This window comes from Megalops cyprinoides, chromosome 12 (assembly GCF_013368585.1).
Source record: "Megalops cyprinoides isolate fMegCyp1 chromosome 12, fMegCyp1.pri, whole genome shotgun sequence".
NCBI classification, from domain to species: Eukaryota; Metazoa; Chordata; class Actinopteri; order Elopiformes; family Megalopidae; genus Megalops; species Megalops cyprinoides.
In genome coordinates this window covers 36,605,966-36,616,078 of record NC_050594.1, presented here as the reverse complement: position 1 = coordinate 36,616,078, position 10,113 = coordinate 36,605,966, and the positions used below count along the sequence as shown (strand labels likewise).

At 41.1% G+C, this 10,113-nt stretch overlaps 1 protein-coding gene across 3 annotated transcripts; it reads left to right on the top strand.

Annotated features, from left to right (window-relative positions):
* Nucleotides 1-3,887: 3,887 nt before the first annotated feature.
* haus2 (HAUS augmin like complex subunit 2) lies at nucleotides 3,888-9,898 on the top strand. 3 transcript variants are annotated; one of them, XM_036541560.1, is made up of 7 exons: nucleotides 3,888-3,959; nucleotides 4,252-4,359; nucleotides 4,487-4,582; nucleotides 4,755-4,824; nucleotides 5,121-5,253; nucleotides 7,725-7,833; nucleotides 8,084-9,898. In XM_036541560.1, exons 2-7 carry the CDS (start codon nucleotides 4,273-4,275, stop codon nucleotides 8,204-8,206), a joined length of 618 nt encoding a protein of 205 aa, XP_036397453.1. In that variant the 5' UTR covers nucleotides 3,888-3,959; nucleotides 4,252-4,272; the 3' UTR covers nucleotides 8,207-9,898. The 3 variants fall into 3 exon arrangements, with proteins under 3 accessions (XP_036397453.1, XP_036397451.1, XP_036397450.1); XM_036541558.1 differs by having other exon boundaries at nucleotides 3,910-3,950; XM_036541557.1 differs by lacking the exon at nucleotides 3,888-3,959 and adding an exon at nucleotides 3,966-4,100.
* The last annotated feature ends 215 nt before the right edge of the window (nucleotides 9,899-10,113 follow it).

Below are 10,113 nucleotides of genomic sequence, written 5' to 3'. Positions count from 1 at the left end.
TGACTAAAGATCAGTTTATTGTGTGAAGCTTGAAAAATACACTATATGGACAAAAGTATTTGGCCACACCTGTTTTTCAGGGTTTGGGCTAGGCCCCTTATCTCCAGTGAAGGGCAATCTTAATGCTTCAGCATACCAAGACATTTTGGACAGTGCTATGCTTCCAACTTTGTGGCAACAATTTGAGGAAGGCCCTTTTCTATTCCAACATGACTGTGCCCCAGTGCACAAAGCAAGGACTATAAAGACATGGTTTGATGAGTTGGATGTGGAAGAACTTGACTGGCCCGCACAGAGCCCTAACCTCAACCCCATCGAGCACCTTTGGGATGAACTGGAACGGAGATTGTGAGCCAGGCCTTCTCGTCCACCATCAGTGCCTGACCTCATAAATGCTCTACAGAATGAATGGGCACAAATTCCCACAGAAACACTCCAAAATCTTGTGGACAACCTTCCAAGAAGAGTGGAAGCTGTTATAGTTGCAAAAGGGGTCCAACACCATACATACATACATAAAGTATATGTATTTGAATACAATGTTATTACAATGTAATGGTCAGGTGTCTGAATACTTTTGTCCATATAGTGTATAAGCAACTTGTAAAGCTTTCTTTTAGCACACTGTGGCTAACATATTTTACCTTAACTGCATTCTTCTCAACAACTGTCCAAAATTTTCCATGAAGCCCCCCACGCGAAATAGGACATCGCCGTTGGTTTCATGAGTGTCCACTTCATTCACTTGTAAATGTAAGCCAAAGTGGGTAGTCAAGAGTCAAGTCAAGAGTAATTGAGCATACTCTTGAGTCTATGATAAACTAGTGGCATGTAAAACCATTACTCAGTACTGTAATATCGAAGGCAAAAATACATAAATAAATGTAGAAATTAATTTTTTTACAAAATTATTTATTCAAATAGAAAACTTCATTTCCTGAAGAAAATGAGTGTGATTGTGACCTGGCGGCGAAAATGTGCTAACGTATGAGCTGATTGCTAGGATGTGGCTAAGTGGTTGCTAGGATGTTGCTAGATGGTTACTAAGGTATACCATGTGGTTGCTAGGGCATTGTTGGGTAGTTGCCAGGGTGTTGCTAAGTGGTTGCTAGCTGGTTGCTAGGGTGTTGCTAGGTGGTTGCTAGGGTAAACAATATGGTCGCTGGGGCATTGCTAGGGGGTTGCTGGGTGGTTGCTAGGGTGTTGCTAAGTGGTTACTATGGTAAACAATATGGTCACTGGGCATTGCTAGGGCGTTGCTGGGTGGTTGCCAAAGTATTGCTAAGTGGTTGCTAGGTGGTTGCTAGAGTGTTGTTAGGCGGTTGCTAGGGTGTTCAGTATGGTTGCTGGGGACACACCCACCTTTGGTGAGTGTTGGGTCACATGACCCAAAGCAGCATATGAGGTCCCGTGGCTATTGGTCAAATGGTCAAATGGTGACTGAGCGGTAAAACTTTGAAAAATGAATTGAAGTCAATAGGAGGATGGAAGGATGAATAAATGAGTAAAAGACGAGTGCGGGGTCAGTATGGGTATCAGTGAGTGTTGGGTGGCAGGACCTGAGCCAGCATATGAGGTACTATGACCGTAGGCCGAAAGGTGACCGAGTGGTAAGACTTTGAAAAATGAATTGAAGTCAATGAGAGGATGGAGGGATGAGTAAACGACAAAAAGACGAGAGAGGGTCAAGACGGTCTTGGATGAGTGTTGGGTGATTTGTCCGGAGGCAACATGTGTGGTATGGTGGCTATGGGGTATAAAGTGCCCGAGTGGGAAGGCCATGAAGAGTGAGGGGGGTTATTTTGAAAATGAATGGGAGTCTATGGGAAAAAAAGGGATGAAAAAATGACACAAACCGAAGAACAAGTGCGGGTACGGCTTAGCTGTATACAAACAACCCAATCAGGGTCAGACCGGACGGGTTACAGTTGGTTTGGGGTGTGAAGTGTGGAGACCACATTCTGTAGAGTTATGTATGACACAAATGTGTGTACTCTTCCTGGAAAGGTAGCTGCAAATCAAATACAAATACAATGTTTGTATCTTTAATGCAGTTTTCATCATAAAGCATAATGTTTTTCCACATTCCACACAGAACCCCTTTTCCTTGTCTTCCAGGAAACTAGTCATTATTCCTTGAGTATAACTAAATTAATTAATGGTTTATTTTTGTTTTTACTATCACGTTAAAATTTTATTCCCACTATTCAAAACTGTAGCCAGTGTTGTGCATGAACGCGTTAAAAGAGCGCATTCATTGAGGGTGCTCATTTTTTCGGTGAACAGTGAACTTGAATGTATCCATTTGCAACTAAAGAATGTGAACTTGAGCTAGATCAGGTTTGCGCGAGATTGGGAATCCTTGGGTGTGTTAAAATTACTGCTTGATGAATAAATACAGGCTGTGTTATATCAAACTTGAGACATTTTTATTAGTTAAACTCATCAGATAGACAGCCCGACAGGTCGCAACCAACTCCACATATCCCGCGTAACAATCACTGTGTATGTAGACGTATGCATAAAATAGTCCCTGGAGCAGCTCATTTAAAAATGGAAGAAATGAACTGGGACTGTGGACTTGTTCAAAATTCAAAATTGTGAACTATGAACGTGAACTTGTTCATTTTAATCTGTGTGAACTGAACTTTGAGCTAGCGCTTGTGAAATGTGAACTTGCACAACACTGATTGTAGCATACCAGAACTAAATTGCCACATGTGCAATCTGAACTCTTGATCTCAGCCACTGTGTAGTTGATTTTTGATAATTAGTAGGCCTATCATCACAGAATGTAGATCAATTCATCAGTCCTGGTCCTGGGGCCCCCCTGCTCTGCACGTTTTCCATCTTTCCCTGCTCTACCTACCTGACTGAACTCATCAGTGGCACTTTTGATTAGCTGAGCACACCTGATTTAATCAAGAGCATGTTAGTCATTTCAATCGTGTATTTGGAGCAAAGACAGATAGAAGATATGCAGGACAGGGGGGCTCCAGGAGTAGGACTGAGAAACACTGCTTGACTGATGAACGGCTGTAATTCTAAGTAAGAATTAAATTGTTGGTACCAAGTGTACGGAAAATGCAAAACCTGCTTCAGTGTTCTTGGAGGGTCACCTAATACAAATCTCAATTTAAAGGGGGGGTGGGGTGGGGGATTGGGGTTAGAGACAAAGGGAGTTGATTGGCATGTCTTGATGTTGGCAATGACCATTTGGTTGGCTTCCACACCACACCCTTTGTTCAAAGGTGCAATACCCCTGTCCCTTCCCGTGAGCAGGATGAAGGAGAAGACTCTGTGTGGAGCCTTGAAAACCTTACACATGTAAATGTCCATTTGTTTCTCTGCCATCCAATCAGGGACAGGAACCTGCATTTTATTTCAGGTTTTGGGTATAAAACCTTGTACCCATACAACATCATTTTGTAATTGATCTGCCTTGCTTTTATCCGGTATGTTTCATACTGTAATTAAATACTAGTTTTTGCTTTGTTATTAAATTGCTATTAACCTAAACTTTGGAACTACGAGTAGCACTTTACAAGAGGGAAAAACCCCTACACCAAGAATTTCAGATGTGGCTAAAAAGATTACAATTTAAGAATTTATAGATAAGTTATAGAAATCGTGAGTTCTAACAGGTTAATGTTGGCTAAATATCTACTTATTGATTTCAACCAGTGATAATTGCATTTAAGATATAAAGAAGTATTGCTAGCAGTATACGATATAAATGAAATAGCATTTAATTGTTCTGGAAGAAGATTTTTGACTCGCGGTCATGCACGGGGCTACAGGACTTTGTCGTTCCGGATTTTATGGTCCACACTCCAGCACAGTAGGGGGCGGTATGTGGGTTTTGTTTCACCACTGTGACAATTCACCGAAGAAGACTACTGCGCAATATGTTCACGTAGGCGGGCAATTTCTGTTTGCTGCAGATCGGTGTACGTTAGGTAGAGAGGAATATTTACCTAACGACATATCTATCTATCATTTATGGAAACTGTAAAGATAGCTAACTTCTAAAATGCGTTTTCTACCGTGACAAGTTGCGAATTATCTAGCCAGCTACTGATGATGGGAATGAAAATACAGTAAAGTTCATGTTCGTTGTAATACATGAAAATGTATAGATACCAATTTAGCTTGCTAGTTCGATACAAGTATTTATTCTTGCATTAGACTGTGCCCTTCGCACGTTTGCTAACTAGCGACCAAAGTTAATTATATTTTGTTTACTTGAAGGCTAGAGGTGTCTTCTTCAAGATGAATCCTTGGGACCCAGTGCCTTACTCCGCGACACCCGCTGCCCAGGTTCTTGCAAGATGTGTCGCCTCGGGTGTTTTGTCTCAGGTTGAACGCACAAGCCGTGCATATATTCGCTTTCATACGAATGTTATTTATGTCTTTGCACCGGATAGCTAGTGGAACGTAATACTTGGAAAAAACAGAACGTCCTGAATTCCTCCTTGTTTTACAGGCAGATCTTGATGCTGTCCCAAGGGGAACCCAAGTATTCTCTTCGCAGCTCCTTGAAGCTGAACAAGTGGCGGACATGAAATATCAAATTGACCAAGTGAGTACTATCAAATATTGCTTTTAGCCCCAGTATTAATCGACTTTGGGGACGCTATATTCAATCAATTGACTTTACTGAACGAATGAGTGAGCGAATAAATGGGTTACATTTATATAGCTAGCGTTTTTCGTGGATGCCTGACCGCTGAAAGCATTTGTGTTTGTCGTAGAAAAACTTCGAGTTGGAGCTGTTGATGCTGGAAAAGGAGAGCGCAGACGTCACTCACACCTTCTATCTGAGTAAGTTTATGTACTTGAATTGTCCACACGAGTGCATTGGTACTGGAAACAGATCTACTTCTTGACATAATGCCAGCGATCAGTGATGAGATAAAATTGGTTAACCCCAAGCTCAGTATCTCAATACAAGGATTCGTTTTCAACGTATATGAACATTCATATTTTGAATGTTCATGCATTCATACTACTCTTTGTATGAAAATTTCCAGCCATCACGGAAACGACAGACGTTTCCGTTCATTTTCAAATATGAAAGCCAGACAAGTGACCAAGCCCTACTTCCACTGTGTGTGCAGGTAAGAAGTTTGCGGCCCTGCAGCAGTTCACTTTCCACCTGCAGGATGTGCTTCGGGAGCAGGCAAGCCTGCGTCAGAGACTGATGAAGCCACTGTGTCAGCAGAACCTGACTATTGAGGCAGATCTGCAGAGGTAAGAGCACATAAAAAGCACCGGCACAGCTGTGCTTTTTCCAGCTTAGCATTTAAAAACTGGGTTAAGAAGTTTGAAGTAGTTTTCAACATAGCATAGAGGATGGTCGATACATTTAACACAGATTATTTAAATAGCTAATTTACAGCGTGGTGAAAGATGAAAGTATGATAAAATATTAACTTTAAATTAGCAAGTGCAAGTATATAGCAAGTGCATAGCCACTGGTTATTCTTTAATGTTCCAGTGCTTGCTCTGTGTCTGTTTCGGGGGAGGTTTGAAACCTGTGTTGTATGCAGGTCTTTTAATGCTTATCTAAGGCCGGGGCCACACCGGTTGCGTCGCGTGTGTGTAACGGCTACGTCGCTGAACTGCGGCTCGCGTGCGTGTGTTTGTCCCCACCAGCCTTGCTGCTGCGGCGCTACTACTGCCGGCCCTATCTTTCTACATTGAGTTTGCCGTTGATAATGGCCATCAATAACAGAATGTTTGATTTAATTTCATTATAAATTTAATTTGTATTTAGTTTAGACAGACAAAGGTTAAGAAGCGTGTGCTCAATTGTAAAAAAATAAATAAATAAATAAATATACAGTAATCCCTCCTCACTTGGCCAGGCTCAGTTTAAAAGCCATTTCCATGGGGGGTTCGGAGTTCTGTTCTACCGGTTTCCAGGGGTGGGCTTATCGAGAAGTATCGTGGGACCTTAATTTACATTACAGGCGCCAAACCAAATCTAAAACTGTTAAAAACTGTAAGCAATGTTCTGGGTTCAGTCTGTTGAATCAGAAGTGCTGTGTTTGTCTTGATACTATATCTTGCTTTGACATTTTTCCCCTTACAAATGGGAAAGTAGGCTCCTGTTATTTGTTTAACTGAAAAATATTTTGTAAAACAGCATGTTGATCATGAAGAAAATAGACTGCCTAGGACAACTTATTATCTATTTATTTACTACATTTTATATGTAGTGTTTCTTTAGTTTTTTTATTAGACTACCTCTCTATTCGCATTTCCTAAATAATATTAACGTGGTTAATTCATTTTTTCGTTGGTTTTTAGTGCGAGTTATAGACAGAAGGAAAGCCATCGCACTTTATCTTTTGCTCCGAATGCTCCGGAGGAGAAACTGTGGAAAGAATGTGGGTTCACCCTATAAACCAGAGAAGGAGGCAACTTAGAACTTTTCACCATCTTGCTGCTGAACTGCATGATAAGGACAAACACCTGAATTATTTCAGAATGAGTGCTGAGCAAATGGATCATCATTTTTTCCTTGACTATTTTACATTTACATTTATTTATTAAGCAGACGCTTTTATCCAAAGCGACTTACAGAAGTGCATACAGCAAGTATAAGCAGCAAGTATACAGACTATATAGTACACATGTAGCCTCCACTTTCCCCTTTAATAACATGCAGTAGGCGATTTGAGGGGGGATGCTATCCCCCTTGTTAGCAAAATGACCCCCTTGCTAACCTGCCACCCCCCCCCCCCCCTCCATCCCCTATTTAGTAGCAGAGAGAATGATGAGTGTGCATCTGCCTGTTAAAAATTAACAAATGACCTACTCATAACATGCGACTGCTAAAATGGTTACAAAAAATATATATATTTTATTAATCATGTCTGTGACATAGCCTAGACATTGAAACTACAGTGAAAGGTGTCAGTTATATAATATTGCTGGTATAATGTCAATATGACTATCAACAGATCGTTTTCATTGTCTATTTTTGCTCAGAACCGCGCACGTCACGCGGAAAAAATAGGCTCCATGCCAAAAGTCTAGATGACTCGCAGCTGCAGCAAGGCTTGAGCCGCACCTGAGACGCACGTCTCACGCAGGCTGTGTGGCTGCTCTAACCCGTTAACATGGGCGCTGAGATGAAGATCAAGACGTTCCGTGACCTTCACGCATACATGACGAAACTGGTGTGGCCCCGGCCTAAGGAATATACCGTTGTCACATTTTCGTAGCAAAGTCTACAACAACTGTCTCTACCCTAGTCCAAGTAACTGTTACACAAGAAGTTGTTAGTAGAACAGAGTCTGTTCAAAGGCAGTAAGAATGTTCCCCTGTTCATCTTAAATGGATATAAATTGATTTCAGAAAATGGGTAAATTGTAATAATGTATTGTGTACAATGTAAAATAAAGATTTTGTGAGTTCAGGGCCAGTCCTAGCATCTGTCCTTTTGTCATCTAGGCAAGATTTCCGGTGGACCAGAATGGATATGTGATGCCCCTGGTAATTTGTGGTGCTTTAAGCATCTGCCTGTATGGCTTACAGTTAGAGCTGACCCTGTTTAAGATGAATCCACACAAAGACTGAAATGTGATATATGGTGATCTTCATTTAAATCCAGAATGACTTACTTTCTTTGAGCTTGTGATAACAAATTAGTTTATTTGGCTAAGTGGGTGTAATTATTTTAAAGAAATGTACTGTTTTGACACACCCTGTAGATACGTGGTAGAGCTCATGGGTATGGTGTTGGACCTTATTGAAAACTTTGAGGACAAAGTGAAAATCACACAATCATTTCCAACCCTTGGGCAATCCATGGCCAGTCTGGTAAGCATTGAAAAGCCATCTTAATAAAGGGAATGGGTTGTGAGTTGCTTTTTGCTACTATTGGTTGCTTTTGAGTGTACAATAGAAGTATAGTAGAGCATTGTTAAACACACCAGAACATCTGAATTGGGCAAGTGAATGTCAGTGATAGAAATATATATGTTCATCAAACATATAACAGGTACTGTAAACCGCCTTTGCGTCTGTCAAGTAAATCGATCCCTATGGGTTTCCCCTCTGTCTTCCCCAGAACAATGCTTTGGCCCAGCTCCTGACCCAGGTGACAGAGGTGGAGGGGCTCTCCTGGCAGGTCCTGCACTGGAAAGACAGGAAGCACAGCATGATCATCAATAATAATGACACTTCTGCTTGAATCCAAGGGCAGCCTTCAGAATTCACACATATTCTGAGACCACAAGCTTTGCTTAGCAGCCATGACTCATGACTGTGCTATAAATTGAGATAATGTACGCACAAAGGCAGGGCAGGGAATGAGCACCACTGCTTTCTGCTGTTAGGGGAGGTCTTTCAGCTGAGAACAGTGGAGAAGTAAGGCTGTGTGACCAATAGATTCATTCATTCCTGCTGTTAAGGGAAGTTTTTCAGCTAAGCACAGTGGGGAGGTGAGGCCATGTGACCAGTAGACCAATAGTAACCAATAATATGTTAATATATCATGTTGTGTACATTTGGGTGGGAGCTATTGCCCTTTTTCTGAACCCCATTTGTTAGTTTTCTAAAAACGGCACACTAGCTAGTATTTTTATTGTAAAGCAGATTTATATAATTTTGATGCAGTGGGCAACATTGTTGGCCCAGAAATAGCTTTACATTTACTTTGTTGAATGGCAACCTGATTTTCTTTATTTTAATATTTTAAAGATCACATTTGAATTAGGTTAAGTTGTGGAAGCACTTGCTGTTTTGGGAGGGTTCTCATCCTTTTCCTCCAGTATTGTATGAACTTAGTGTTCCTTACCCCTGGGGTGGGGATGACGATCTACCAGAGGACAAAAAGAGAAAGACAAAAGGAAAGCAGCATGCCATGGTTCCCATCCTCACATAGCTGTTATTGTAAATGTCTTCTCTTTATTAAATAAAACTACATTTTCCAATGAGAAATATGACAATACATTTTGGTTTGAGAGTTACATGTTTAAAGTCTGACCAGTGGAAGTCCACATTAGCAACAGGCTTGGTTAGGAACATGGAGCAAAAACACATCCAGGGATGGAACAGTGTTGTACCATGGGATACCCAAATGCCTCTGTTCTGGAAAGGGGAGGAGTTCCCATGAGGATTTTCACAAGGTGAATGGCCCGTTTTAAACCCCACAAAGATATTAAACCCTGTCCTAATGTCATTTGTATGTTTGTAGCATCACTACACTGCTGTAGGTGTGTTTTACAGCTTTTTGCACATACAGGGCAGCAGTCTTGTTAACCTGAGTGGCAGTCTTGTAGCAATTTGGTCATGGCTGGAACAGAGGTATCAGGATGATCTCTGCTACATAGAAAGTGCCTCTGCTGCTGCAATGAGTCATCCAGCAGCAGCACCTTCCTTGTGATGATGTGTTTTGTGTACAGCTTTTGCACCTGTGGAGTACAGGGGTGTTACCTGGACATGCTTATTAAGCCATTTGTGCAGCTGCAGGCACCAAAAACTTGCATAAGTTTTACCTCATCTTTGATTTTGTGTCATGCCCATGTCCACTTCAAAGTTGTACCCATACCTTTTCACAATGTCCTCAATGTGTCTTTGAAGGAAGACTGAAGAATATTAGCAAGGTTAATTTCACTTTATGACTGGTGATGGAATGAAGAGATTGGCAAGTACATTGTCTGCTATAAGATGCAGTCCTGTCGCATACCTTTCACAGGCCTCTTACAGTTTTCTTTCCAGGTCTGTTATTCTAGTACTTCTTCCTTTAAATCGATTATTTAATTACACACCAATACAAGTTGTGTAAATCCTCTGTTACTTCAATGGGGATCATCCCTCATATTTTTAAAATCAAGTGAACATGACTTGCTTTCTGTTGAACTCTAACAATCCAACTGAAGGAAAATAAATATAATACAGCTTAATTGATTTGACTAATTAAATGATTGATAAAATGATTTATGGACTGATTAAATGACTTATTGATTCAAAGTCATCATATGCAATCTCGAGCACACAAGACCACACCTATTGTATCAGGATTAGGGCTGTGACGATAACCGCATCACCGCAATACCGCGGTCATGAGACGCTTACCGCGGGGTTGAGCTCATTACC

Coding starts and splice junctions, on each gene's coding strand:
- haus2 (XM_036541560.1), top strand. CDS start 4,273: ATGAATCCTTGGGACCCAGTGCCTTACTCCGCGACACCCGCTGCCCAG. Junction 4,583..4,754: donor TGAAATATCAAATTGACCAA/GTGAGTACTATC, acceptor TGTTTGTCGTAG/AAAAACTTCGAGTTGGAGCT. Junction 7,834..8,083: donor GGCAATCCATGGCCAGTCTG/GTAAGCATTGAA, acceptor TGTCTTCCCCAG/AACAATGCTTTGGCCCAGCT.